At 34.2% G+C, this 13,700-nt stretch overlaps 1 protein-coding gene across 5 annotated transcripts in view; it reads left to right on the top strand.

The window, feature by feature from the left end:
- AGO3 (argonaute RISC catalytic component 3) overlaps nucleotides 1-13,434 on the top strand; it is a 134,344-nt gene extending 120,910 nt beyond the window's left edge. For all 5 annotated transcript variants that reach the window (XM_073902917.1, XM_025856675.2, XM_025856676.2 and 2 more), the window contains one exon: nucleotides 190-13,434. In XM_073902917.1, coding sequence (XP_073759018.1) covers nucleotides 190-298 — 109 coding nt within the window. In that variant the 3' untranslated portion in view covers nucleotides 299-13,434. The remainder of the gene's footprint in view (nucleotides 1-189) is intronic.
- The last annotated feature ends 266 nt before the right edge of the window (nucleotides 13,435-13,700 follow it).

Below are 13,700 nucleotides of genomic sequence, written 5' to 3'. Positions count from 1 at the left end.
GGCGAGAGAAGTAAAACAAAATTGGCCTCGAGTTAATGATTATTGAAGCTGGGTGATAGAAATGTAGCAGTTCGTTATACCAGCTTCTATTTTTTTTAATATTTTTGAAATTTTCTACCAGTAATATTTTTCAAAATTACTACATCAGAATAGGGTTTGTTTTTGTGTTCATTGCCGCTTCTCTTACAGTGCTGAAGGAAGTCACGTTTCAGGACAGAGCAACGGACGAGATCCACAAGCTCTTGCCAAGGCTGTACAGATTCACCAAGATACCTTACGCACAATGTACTTTGCTTAAAAAGTCCAAGAATATTCTCTGAGAGGAAGAACTGAAAGATGCATCGACATACAGCATATGTTTCCAGTGGAGTCAGTTGAGTGGGGATGCCTCCAGCCATACAGCAACCAACACTGTGTGGGGACCAGGGTCTGATTTTTATGTTGATACAAGGAAGATTGTTTACTTCATCAAGGAACACAGCACCATTATGCAATATGAAACCAGCCAACTGCTTTTTTGTGCGGTCTCCTTAGGAAGTATCGCCATTGTTTTGTTTTCACTTTCTTGTAGTCTAACCCTTTTAATGCCTTTACCTCAAGTTGCTTGGCAGCACAACTATCTTTGCAAAAAAAAGTAAAGAAAAAGTAAATGACAGTTTAAAAAAAACACACACCTATATGAATAATCAAAGTGATTGTTCACAATTATGTGTGCAAAAAAATTAATGTGCATTCGTGTATTCTTGTAAAAGGTATCTGTGTATATTTTAAATATATACATGTATACTTCATATGCATATATATCTGGATCTACATTGATAATAGATATATATGTGTTTGTGTGTGTATTTTATAGGTCATTCCTTTGGGGAACTTTCTTTCCCTTTTATTATCTTACCAACACCACTTTGATTTTTCTCTCTACCTCCCTTTCCTTCATCTCCTACATTTTTTTTTCCTAATGCTACCAGTGACATTCAGATGTTCATGTATCTGGTTCATTTGGATATGAAGCATGGCAAACTAGATTTTTATTTTTATTTTGCACACCCTACTCCGGTCTCTTGTCTCATACACAATTCCAAGTCCTCAACTCTTGATACTGCTTTCTTAAGAAACAAAATTAATATATATATATGTAATTATATATATATATATATAATGTTTCTGTGAGAGTGTGTGTCTGCCCCCTCCTGCTCTGAATTTACATTTGCCATTTGTACAATGTGTACATAAGCAGTAGCAGCCTTAAACTATTATTTTTCTTTAGTTTGTTAAAGCTGCTATGAATATAAAACCTTGTCAAAAGTTGTAACTCAGAAATTCCTCTCTATAAGTGATATGTATTCTAAATTTAGCCTTCTGTTTCTATGCGTTATACATGAAAATCCCTTGTAGCTTTTATAAAGGGCAAATATTCTAAACAATTGGAATTCTTTAGGGTTGAGGCCTCTGAAATTGGGTGGAGAGAGAGAAGGGGTTGTTGAGGGTTTTTTTATTATTTTTTTTTTTTTGCTAGTTTACTTGCTGCCTCTCATACCTTAATGTGATTTTCATATATATATATTTTTATATATATGTGTATATATAAACATATATGTGTGTGTTTTGAAGTATAGCTTCTTTTCTTTTCTATTTATTAGAATAGTGCTTTAATAGAGAACTGTATTGGCAACATCTTTTATAGAAATGTAATCATGTTTATTTTAAGAACTGACAACTTTTTTTTTTGCTGTCTTTTAGTGCAATAACTAGTTTTAAAGGAAAGCTGTGTCTGTTTGATATCTTTACCACGGACAGTGGGAGAAACAGGCACCTCCATAATTTTAAAAGGGCAAAGTAATACAGCCTTAATTTCAGAAGGAAAGTTTTATAATTTTTCAAGTTTAAAGCCTGTCTTTTAAAAATCATAATGAAAATGAAGTTAAATTTCCTAAGTGAGTCTGACCTTGAATATTAAAGATAGAGTTGAGCTTTGATTTAAGAAATGACAGTGAGTAGGGGCGCCTGGCTGGCTCAGTGGCTAGAGCTCGCGACTTGATCTCGGGGTTGTGAGTTCAAGCCCCACATTGGACGTGGAGCCTACTTAAAAAAAAAAAAAGAAAAGAAAGAAAAGAAAAGCCCGTGAATAGCTTAAGATTTAGAAGACATTTACTTCTTTGAAAATAGATCATGTTTATTGAACAATCATACTGGGTTAGGTGCCCATTTTCATTTACTCAAATGAATCAGGAAAATATAAAATGATATTTTTAAAACATTTTTTGCCAGTTTATCAGCAGTGTAACTTTCCTTTTAAAATTAGGGTTATGGTGGCAAAGGAATTAGGACTTTGATCATTTTAAGTTAAATCACTGAAATGTGGAAAAAGTTTTACAAAACTTCTGTTTTATTGATTTCACTTTACGATATTAAAAAGTATTATAAGTATTATAGAGCTGTCAAAATTGAGTTCATCAGTAACATTGGATTCAGGGGAGCGTTGCACTTTGTGACTCATGAAAATTGCATTTTAATTTTCTTTTTTTTCTTTTTTGCACTGGTTCAGAGTGTAGATACTACGGATTGTTTCCAGTGGGCATTGTTAATCCTTTCAGAATTCCATCTGCACATGATAACAAATGGATTAGCTCTTTAGTTTCTCTCTTACCTGTAATCCACTCTTATTGCCAATTTACTGTATTTTGAGCCTAAAATCTGAGCCCATGTCCTCCAACAGGTATGAAATCTTTCGTTCCTCTGCCAGAAAACTAAGAAAGTACTGTATTTTGTATGTTTATTATTGAAGTGTCTGAAATGCAATTTACAACACTGTTTCAAAGCTCTTTACATGAAGTAATATTTGTATAGTATATATATTTTTTCTCCCAACCCTCCCCCTCTCCTCCAAAAATTTCCTATAAAGCATGTATTTTTTTTTTTTAACATTGAAATTTCACTGAATATAGTCAGGAACATGAATAGAAGAAAATAGTATACCCTAGATGCTAAAACCTTGATTGCTGTATGCTTTCTCAGTATGAGTAAAACACCTTCCTTTACCAGTAGAAGTTACACAGACTTAATGTGGGAAACTGTAGGGCCCAGGAAAGAACTGTAGATACCTTTTCTCTACTGCTTCACCTAATTTTCAGTTATTTAGTTTCCATGTGCTAGAATGAAGCCCATAATTTAAATCTATTTAGGACTTTTACTGAGGAAAAACAATTTTTTAAATATAAAGCTTTACCTTTAAAAGTGAGTTCTTTTTTAGGGTTTCTTTCTTACAGTTTCACATTGCTAGTTTAAGGTTGGTTAACTTGAAAGGATATGTATAGTATATTTTGCTTACTAACAAATTGGTATATCAAACTTAATTAAAAGAAGCCTTGTGCTTAGAATTTAAAAGACCAGGTGGCAAATACTTTTTGAAATTTGTTTTAATTATTCACTTCTGGTGTAGAATTCCTGATCTTTTTTTATTAAAAAAAAAATTTTTAAAGATTGTTTTGAATTTAAAGGTCATGAAACTCAACAATGACCTTTCTGTTCCTGCCTTTGCTCACTAAACTATATAATGAATGCTAAATTTTGGTCTGCTGTTTTCTATGATGCATAAGAGTGACTTTAAAATATCAGTCCCAGCCACTGGTATAATTGATTTTCATGTGAAGAAGAGTTGGGAGTTTAATGTATATTCTGTATGGCAAATGTGTCTGGGTAAAGTGCTGATATATGTTATTACAGTATCAAGTTATTGGCATTGAGGACCATACATTCATAATACTGTAGCTGCTATATTTATTTAATTATGAAGAGTCTGATAGTTACTGCACTAAAGGATAAGGAGATGAGCAGGATTGGAGGCTAGTGTTAGACACCCCCCCTTTTTTTTTCCTAAATAAGATTAAGAACATGAAATAACAAGGTAACAAAGGGTGCTGCCATTTTAGTTTCAGTTTAATATTAGGATACTATTTTAGACGTGTGGATTTTTACTTTAGTGGTTTCGCAAAAGGGTACCTCAATCTCCTCAGTACTGGTTTTTGGCATATTTTCACAGAAGTACAAATGCCCTTTATTTTTTAATAATTTACCTTTTAACAAGTTACTCAGAAAAAAAAAGTTCTTCTCTGGAAATATACCTGTTTGTAATCTATTAATTTATTTCTCTTCTTAGAAGAGTCTAGAAGGGATTCTAGTAGGAATGTACCGGGTGTTGTGGAAGGCACTTGATAAAAATTCATCTCTACCTTCTAGCATAGGGACTCCTAGCCTTCTAAAGACTCATACTAGTTTTCCAAACTAGGTTCTCTGATGACCCACCACTGCCTAATGTTTACTTGTATGTTTTGTAACGGATTTTAGTATGACGGACAGCATGATAGGCTTAGTCATGACAGACTTAAATAAAATCTGAGTTGCCATTCAGTAGAAATGGCTGGCAGAGGATCTCAGTGTTTAAGGAAAAGGTCAACACTCAGAGTGCCAGTAATAGATCTGAAGTAATTAGATGGATTATAGGCCAGGAATTAAAGACCGTTGTTAACGGAATTTGGTGTTTTCAGAGGCTAACATGAATTTGCCAAGGGTGGTGATTTTTATGAATTCCATCAAGCTAGCCACTTGGATTCAGCTAGAATATTCTGTAGTCTTGCTATTTCAAACTTGATAGAAATATTTTGCCAAAAAGCTTAACTGATAACTCTGTATAATTTTTATTTGGTATCATTAAACCTGAGTTAAATATTTGGTTAAATCATCTCTTAGATGTTCTCCTACTGAGTATTTTTTAAAGACAGGTTGCTCCTATTAGTAACTTGCTACTTAAATTATCTTTTGTGAGTTATCAGTCAAGCTGCAAAAAGACATCATTGGCTTGGCATCTTTATTTTGCTTTTTTTATCCATAGAAAGTTTTAACCCTTTTCATTCTTCTTGAGAATTCATGGATGTCTTAAAGCTTCAATAATAATAGTTGGGAGACTTTATATTTATCAAGTGAGGCCTCCCTGAGTGGCAGTGTAACCCTGACTCTAGAGTCTGTCTTTATTTTCCTTTATCCCTCCCATTTGATCATATAAAGCACTTTCATGATTCTGTAGGAGTCAAATAAGCCAAGAATAGATGTATAAAATCAGTACAGAAATGTGAAAGTTTTCTCCAAAAAATCTTTTTAAAAAAAATTTCTGCTTGTACTAAGAACATTCTTGATCAGTGACAGTGTTAGAAATGATACCATGATTATGAAACCTAAGCTGACCCTCAGGAGGAAAAAATTGAATCTCTCTGTCCCCCTCTCACTCCCTCTCTCTTTTTATAGATATCTCAAAGGGAAAAAATATTTTTTGAATTTTTCCTACTTTAAAAATGGTACGTTTTAGTTTATAATTTTCCATGTCGGTCAAAATAATTTTTTTTAACTAATGTAAAATGGTCAAGGCTTGTGCTAATACTATCTACTGCTAGCTGAATTTTATTTTTCTTTACCCAGCAAAGATAGTACTCTAGATTTTTACAGTGTTCATTAAACCTCAAGAATCTAATGTTCTTAAAGTATGGAAACTTAAAGATTTTAATTTGAATTAAAAATAGATAATAAATTTAATATGGAAGGTTGAGATTTACCAATAAGAAACCCTGTTGAAGTATCAGCTAACAGAGAGTGTGACAAAATTAAGATCCTGTTAATTGATCTGTCCAGCCATTGGTCTCCCTTCCTTTTTGAAATCAACGTCTGAAACAACCAAAACCTAATATATCTATGTTAGGGTCTCAGTAAAGCAAAGATATTCTTCAGGGTAGAGCTAAATTAAATTTTTAAATCATTTTTTAAAGCAAGGCGGTTCTTAGAAAGTGCCTTTTCAGAAGATGGTGCTGTAGATTTTTATTTTTCAAATAGCACGAGACTAAAAATTTAAAAGATAAATTATTTTAGAACTCCAAGAGTGTGACAGTTTCATAATAATGTTATTCGTTGTCCTGAATCTGGTCAAGGGAACCAAGTAAAGGTTTTATTCAGTAAAGCATCTAGGTAAATGCTCACCAAATGTATTTTGTAAGTTCAAAAAGTAAATTTTAAACGATTAACCCTTTCAGTTCTCAGCTGTGTTGAAGGTAATCTGTAAGGCACATAAAACAGCAAATCTGCTAAACTTTTTAACAAGAGTATAGGTATGGTAGCAAGTGCCCAAAGGGGAAGGTAACTTGCCAGGAAATTGTATGTCATAGACTACCTTTCTTTTTTCTTTTTCTTTTTTAAGCATAGATTGACCCTTCTGTAAATATCTATTGGCATCCTTTTCTAATTAATATTTATTAAAGAAGACTGCTTATATATAAAAGGAGAGCCAAGTCATCATGGAAATTAGTTTAAGAGAACAAGTAAAGTGATTTTATCTCTATCTTTAGGGAAAGATTAAGTGATTCTTTTTTTCTACCATGGGGGAAACTATGAAAAATGATGACAGTGCATCTAAAAAAGGTATGGTCAGTTAATTAGAAATGCAACATGCAAAATTGGGCTTTGGAGGAAATAAGCAATATGAAGGGTAATAGCAGAACCATTCATACTTACTAGAAATGTAGCAATCTACCAGAAAGCAGTTTTCCCCTGGACTGTTTACTAGTACTCGTAAACAGCAGTAAATGATCACCTAACCAATTCTTGTGAATTTGGTGAGCATTTCTCCAGAAAAGAATAGACTAAAAACAAAAAACACCACACCTCAGTAACCTTGTATGCTGCATTATGTAATAAATGATAGTAAAATTATATCGATTGTTTGGAGTGTACTGTGTCTGCAAATATACGTGCACATTAAACTTTTTCATTTTTTATAATGTCTTAATAGCAATTATGAGTTTATTTTTTTAATATTAATTTTCTATTGTGATGTTTATATTTATTGGCAATTTGTGTGCAACTTTTATATTTTGCTTAGATGTTGGTTTTAAGGTATTTTATTTTTATAGATATTTCTAGCTTTTCCTCTTTCTTTGTAATATTAGCAAAGATTAAGATGGAATGTTAATATACCAACCAAACTACTAATTCCATAAAGTCTAGAGTTTGGATTTTTACCAATAAACCGTTAACACTATTTTTTAACTTAGAATATTTAATGTTGTTTATATAGTGGGCATTAAAGTCAGTCTTTAGACAGATTTCTAAATGTGGAGGGGAAATGGGGCTTTTATATAAGTTAGATTTCTTTCCCTTAAGTAGCAAACTAACACTAACAGATTGGATTTATTTTACCTGATCTGCAGTTTTGGGGCAACTTGTCAAATAAATGATTGTTACATTTCTTTTTTTTTTTTAATTTGAACTACATTGAAACTATTTAAATGGTCACATCATCCAGCATTAGGATTATGATATTTTTATAGGCCTGGGAAACAAATAACAAATGATCCAGAAGTCATTGATAATTGAATTTGAAATGAGATTTCCTCCCCACGCCCATAGTTATATTAAATGAAAGATTTGCTGCCCCGATCATTTTCCTAGCATACTTTCAAAGTTGATTCAACCCTGAGCATCAGTGAAGAAAGAGAGTGTAAGTGGCTAGGAAGAAAAGTAGATAGACTGAATAATACAGTATTTCAGTTAATTAAAAATCTAATTAAGTAATAATTTGTGAATGCAAATTAATCAGAAGTCAGTGAAAAGTATTGATTATAGAATATTAATTTCAAACGATTATGGTCACTCCAGTTTCCTAGTGAATAGATAAGATTATTTGTATTGCAGTGCACACTTTTTACAAAGGCACATGAAAAGAGTGAATTCTCTTAAGCAAGTAAAATATTTCCATAGTATTTTTACATTGTGAATTTGCTGGGAAACCACTTTTCTGTAAGAATTTAAAAGATAAATTTTATCCCATCCTCTGAGTTTTAAATTCTAAATTATTGGGGCTCAGTGTATGACATTTTGCTGTACCCTGTTCTTTCCACTGAGGGGGTAAATGAGGAAGTTTCAAGTAGTTATAATTAGGAAAATGTTACATTATGTAAAATTTTATAATTTAAAGTGAATCAGCATATGATTTCCTATAGACATTAGTCATATTTCTTTCTGCATTTTTACCAGTTACAGGGGTTTTTTTTTAATTATGTACTATTCTCAGCTACTTCCTTCATCCCCACATTAAGCATTAATTGAAGACTGGTACTCTGGTTATAGGAATTTGTTGCTACTAAATATGTTTTAAGCAGTCAAGATATATTTTTGTTGTAAGTATATGGCACCTCTTGAGGATATTTATTGTGCTTATAACATTAATAGTTTTATTCATTATGTTTCAACATTGTCCTAGGTTGACAGGCATGTAATTCTTGTAGACCAACATTTTTAAGGCAACCTGGTGTAGAAATAGTCCTTTATTTCTTTTTTTTCCTTCTGAAAATTCATAGGAACCTGACACACAGAGCTTATTTTTCTCTTTTAACTGTTGGCTCCATAAATCAAGGTACCTGGCATCAGTACTGAATTACCACGGTGAAGTACTTGGTGACATGTTCCTGTTTATAGTCCACCTCCTAAGAAAGAAATACTTGTGCAGTAAGTAATAGTTCATCCCAAAAAAGAACTGTCATGAACAGTCCTATACGAATGGAAAACAGATGGGTGTGTTGGTATTAGAACTTGGCTGGTTTTGGTTTTATTATTTCCAAAAATTAACTGTGTTCACATCTATAATTTTTATGTTTGAAGTTTAACAGGCTGTGGCCAGAGACTAGAGAAGATTACTCTGGTATTTAATGCCTGAAACTTTCCATCCTTATTTATTCCATGCTTTAATTGGAAGGACAAACAAAATTCCTTAATTTGACCCTATATTAATATTTTTAGAACCAAACGAGGAAAAATTCTACTAAGTTTTGCAGATGTGACTATCTTTATTCTAAGAACCTATGGAAACAGGAGGGCTTTGTAAAGAAATGGACTGGTGGGACTGTGAGGTGTGTATAGTAAGGGGATGTGGGAAAGGTTTCTTTGCTGGGATCCTTAGATACCTTACAGGTGGGTCATATTTGCCTAGTTCTTACAGCCACGTTGTAAAAGAGGGACTTGCTCTATGAACCTACAGAAGAGACCTGAGAAGAGTTCTCTGTAACCTAAATTTATTTTCTTCTGTTGTCCCAGACCTAAAGCTGCATCTCTTCTCAATAAGTTAGAGAAGTCTTGGAAGTTGCTTCTGAATTATAACAAAGAAATTAAATGAAGTATTATCCTTAAATAGAGCCATGGCATTGCTACCGACATGGCTTTTCCCTTTACATAGAAAACGCCAAGCAGGACCTTTCCAGACAAGGTAGCCTTTCCTATAAAGAAATGTTTTTGGTGAAAGATTTGGGGAAAACACAGATAACGTTGTAATGAAGGGAAAATCTTGCCTGACATAGTTCAGCCAGGTTAATGGATACAATCTGGGCCCCGGTTGCTTAACAAGAGGAAGCTTTGGTTTTGGTAGCAACAGACTTGGATCTCCAATGGTAATTAACTTGCAAATATCTCCTTGTTTCAAAGAAAGGGAGTGATCTCATATTATTGATGACAACCCTGCAAATGTGTATGTGCTCTTTTTCTAACTCAAATATCAGGAATAATAAGCACTATGAGAAATTTTCTAATAGTATGTCCCTAAAAGAAGAGTCTTAAAATGTTTTCCAGGAGCTTTCTCATTTCTTAGCCCAGGGTGCAACCCCTTTCTCCTTAAAGGTCATTTATACGGAATTCCACTATGAGTAAATAATAGCGTCTTTAAAATACTTGGGGAAGGAGGATCACACACCACAAGTTATAGCTTGATTAAGAGACTCTCTGAGCACTGTTTTCATGTTTGGGTTCCACGGTTTTTCCTTTGAACATACCATTCTTTAATTTGCTTGAGTGTCATCATTCTGTTTTGTGATGTAATGGATGTTTTATGCCATTTATGAATTGTGCAGCTCTTCTCTTCCCCACCCCGACCCATATTCTCTCTCTCTCTCTCTCTCTCAAAGGGGAGGGATAAAGCAAAAGGGAGATATAATGAAACTCATTAGAACGTACCTTTAGTTTACAGATGGAAGGAAACTCTGTTCAGTGAGAATTAAGATTGAAAGTGTTAACGCCACAGATATTATCTCTAGCCATAATTTTTTTTGCTAAGTAGAGAGTGATAAAGTGAACAGGATATATATCAGAAATATATTAAAGTGATAAATTATTCTTGAAAGTAATATTTCAACCTTCTGTAACAGATCCCCATATCCTTAAGGCAAATTAATGTAGCTTCTGGTTTTAATGAGTCAGACAGACTGATTAAAACTTTAAAATGCTTGTGGTTTTATTCTGACACGTCTTCTTAAATATATAAAAATTGTATTGGAAGAACACTTGACTATTCTTTTCTCCTAATTTATCGATTTGTTCAGATTTCAATTACATAGATATATCTCTCATATGCCTCTTGGTGTGTGCACAATTCTATATAAAAAACTTTTTAACTCAACCCAATTCCTAGTCAAGCCTGAGCTGTAAAGGAGAAAGTATAAGGTGTTTTGGAATGCAGGAACTTTTTCAAAGACCACAACTGGAAAATGTTGAAAAATGTGTTTCCTTTGAGAGTAGAAAGGGCTCTAAACATGAGCCAGAGACTTAGGAGTTCAGTCAGGGCTCTGCCACTAATTTACTGTGTCCTTAGGCAATTTCCTCAATCCCTCCAGGTCTAGTTCCACGTGAAATGGTAGTGATAATGCCTGCCCTCACCTACCTCACAAAGTTGTAAGAAGTGGATATCGTTTGTGACAGTGCTTGAGTTCGCCAAAGGAAGAGGTATTCAGAAGTTCAATATCATAGAAGAGTGTTGTACGAAGGGTTCGTTTCCGGTTTGCTTCTATGAAAGTATCTTCTCAATGACCATGGATCATTTTGTCAAACAGGTATAAGAGAAACTTAGGCCTTATCCTGGTATGATGTGCACTTCCAAACGTATCCTGTTTGTTTCTCCCCTGCCAGATACCCAGGCTGAATTCTTCTTTATAATAATCCTGGGCAAAAGTGTCACTTCAAAAACCAAACTTCTTGTAGTGGTGCTATGGCAGCTGCGATTGTATTTTGAATTAGATTAATACGGTAAAAACATCAGATAATCAGAAATTAACTTCGCCTTTGCCTTCAGGCATTTTTGCTACATGTTGGCATCAGAGGCTGGTGGTGTACAACCAGGTAGTCATCGCTTTGTTGTCAGATTTTTGGTACCTCTTTTTGGAGTAGGGACTTCGTTTTTAAGAAGGAAAGTGTGATTATCTCATTCATCACTCTGCAGAGTTGAACCTTGCTTTCCAATCACCGTGTATCTGTAAAAGTTAAAATACGGTAAAGGTTTTCCTCCTTCATTTTAATTCAGTTCTGAGCATTTGCAGGTGATATCAGGCAGCCTATGATTGGTGTCTGACCCAGTTACCTTTACAGATCGTTGGTAGAACCTTCACATTTTGACAGGCTTACCCATGTTTCTGGAGGGAAGGGGTTCCTGTTTCTAGGAAGTGACAAAGGGTACATCACGACAGGTTGTGTAAGCAATTCCTTTTTTGCAACAGACAAGCCTGGTTTTTTGTTTTTCATTTGTTTAGAAAAAAAGGATGCATTTTAGGTACACAGGGTATGGATGCATTTAACGCTTACTTTTAATCAATAGATGTTGACCTCTCCTTGTTGCAGCCGTTGGGCTTTTCCCAGCTCATCGCTAACATGGGCGGTATCTGTCTTCGTTTTATAAGGTAATGAGAATTACAGGTACGGAAAGTGAAAAGTTGGGTAGATTCAGGCTTAGAAAATGAACAAAAAGTCCACCTTGCTGAGTGAGATAGCTAAGAACATCGATACATCAGGAATATTTTTAATGAAGCAATTTTTGCCATAATGTGTCACTTTAATGTCTCTCTTCAGTTATGGACCCATAAAAGTATTACTGTATCTTGTGAGTAAAGATCATTCTTGTGGACTAGTATATGGATGCATTCATAGACTGTGGGAAGCAGTGGGTGTGTGTGTGTGTGTGTGTGTGTGTGTGTGTGTGTGTGTGTGTGTGTGTATAAATATTCTTTGTTTATAACACTGTATTACATAAATTTATATAGAAAAAAATGTGTTTCTTTCGTGTTTTGGGGACTAAAATTGTAATATAACCATTCCAGTGTAATCTGGCAACTCACTCTAGAGAACATTTATATTACACACAAATGCACACCCTTAAAGCATTGCTAACTGCTCCCACTTTAGATAATTGCTGCTTTTTTTAAACCCTAAGTAATGGAGGAGGAAATAGCACTCTTTTTAAAGGGGCTTTTCTGAAAAGTAAAATGTAAATATAGGACATGGGAGGGTGGGACCACCTGCAGATGTCCTGCAGATGGACAAATAGCCTTTTAAATTTTACTTTTTAACCATCTTGACCGTGTGTGCCTATTTGTATTGCAGATGTGAACTATTTTTGGGGGTTGATATCAGTATGTTTTAAAACTGAATTATTACATAAAATCGGAGTAACCTCTTTCTCCATTCTCCTTTTCCACACTAACTATTCTTGCCAAATATTTCTGCTGAAACCAAGGTTCAGCAAGGTAAAATGATGGACTCTCAGACCTCCTTCCTCATCTTTCCCATCCGGTCTTACACCTGGTCTGGCCTTATATTTTTTGTTGGCTTTTCATAAGTAAGAACAATTTACTGTAGTAATATAAAGACTGCAGAATTTCAAAATGTTTATAAACCTTTCTTTGTTATTAATGTTTGGTTACACAGTAACATCAGTTAAAACAGTGGAGTCTGAGTTTGTAATATGCTGTATGACCAGATAAGATCTTGAATGATATGAAACTTGACTGCCACATTTTAAGAGGAAAGTGGAGGTGGGAGCAAACTATTATATATATGTAATCAGTGTATAATTAGAAACACTAAATGCCGAATTCTATCACTGTGTACTTGGGGGCCAGGCTTTGGATTTGGTTGTCATTTTAATTCCTTGAAGACTACATGTAATTATGATGAGCAGAAGGCAAATAAAGTTTTTAAACAAAAGTGCTTTTTTTTGGTAATTAAGGTTTGGTAGCAAATTTTCTACTTTCAGTTAAGTTTCCTTCCCCAAGAAATTACTACAAAATACTTAGGGTTGAGATTGAGAAGCTTGGAGAAGATGCTTTTTAAGCAGTTCAGTCACTTATACTTTATGTTAAAGAAATTGTCATAATTCTTCCTGAGCCAAACTGTCACTAGAATGTCCTGTGACAGAACCAGTCCTTTTTCTGCCATTCTGCATATTGGAAGGGTTCTGTGTTGTATTTGTTTTTAATCCTCGATTTAAAAAATAATAATAATAATGGTTTTCGTGTTGCTTAGCTTCCGTTTGAAGTGTAAATTTCACTAATAATTGCAATAAAAAGAAAAGCTTTGCTCCAATCTTTGTATTGTATGGTCTTCATTACAGCTCTCCGTCTTAGGTACAGGAGTCAGTGTGTGCAGTGAAAGGATCGCGACTTAAGAGTCGTGAAGTCCGGGCTTCAAACCCTGTTTGCATGATACTCTGGACAAGTTCCTTGATGCTTCTAAGCCTCAGTTTCCTCCATTAAAAGAAGATAATAGTAAGGCTGTTGGGACATTAAATGAGAATCCCTTTGAGGATGTGCTCCTTCCCTAGGGGGGTAGCTCACCACTTGGAAGAAGTC

This window comes from Callorhinus ursinus, unplaced genomic scaffold (genome assembly GCF_003265705.2).
Source record: "Callorhinus ursinus isolate GAN/ISIS: 27379988/994484 unplaced genomic scaffold, GSC_fseal_2.0 scaffold18, whole genome shotgun sequence".
NCBI lineage: Eukaryota > Metazoa > Chordata > Mammalia > Carnivora > Otariidae > Callorhinus > Callorhinus ursinus.
Note: the sequence above shows the minus strand (reverse complement) of the source record. Positions and strands in the feature narration are given on the sequence as shown.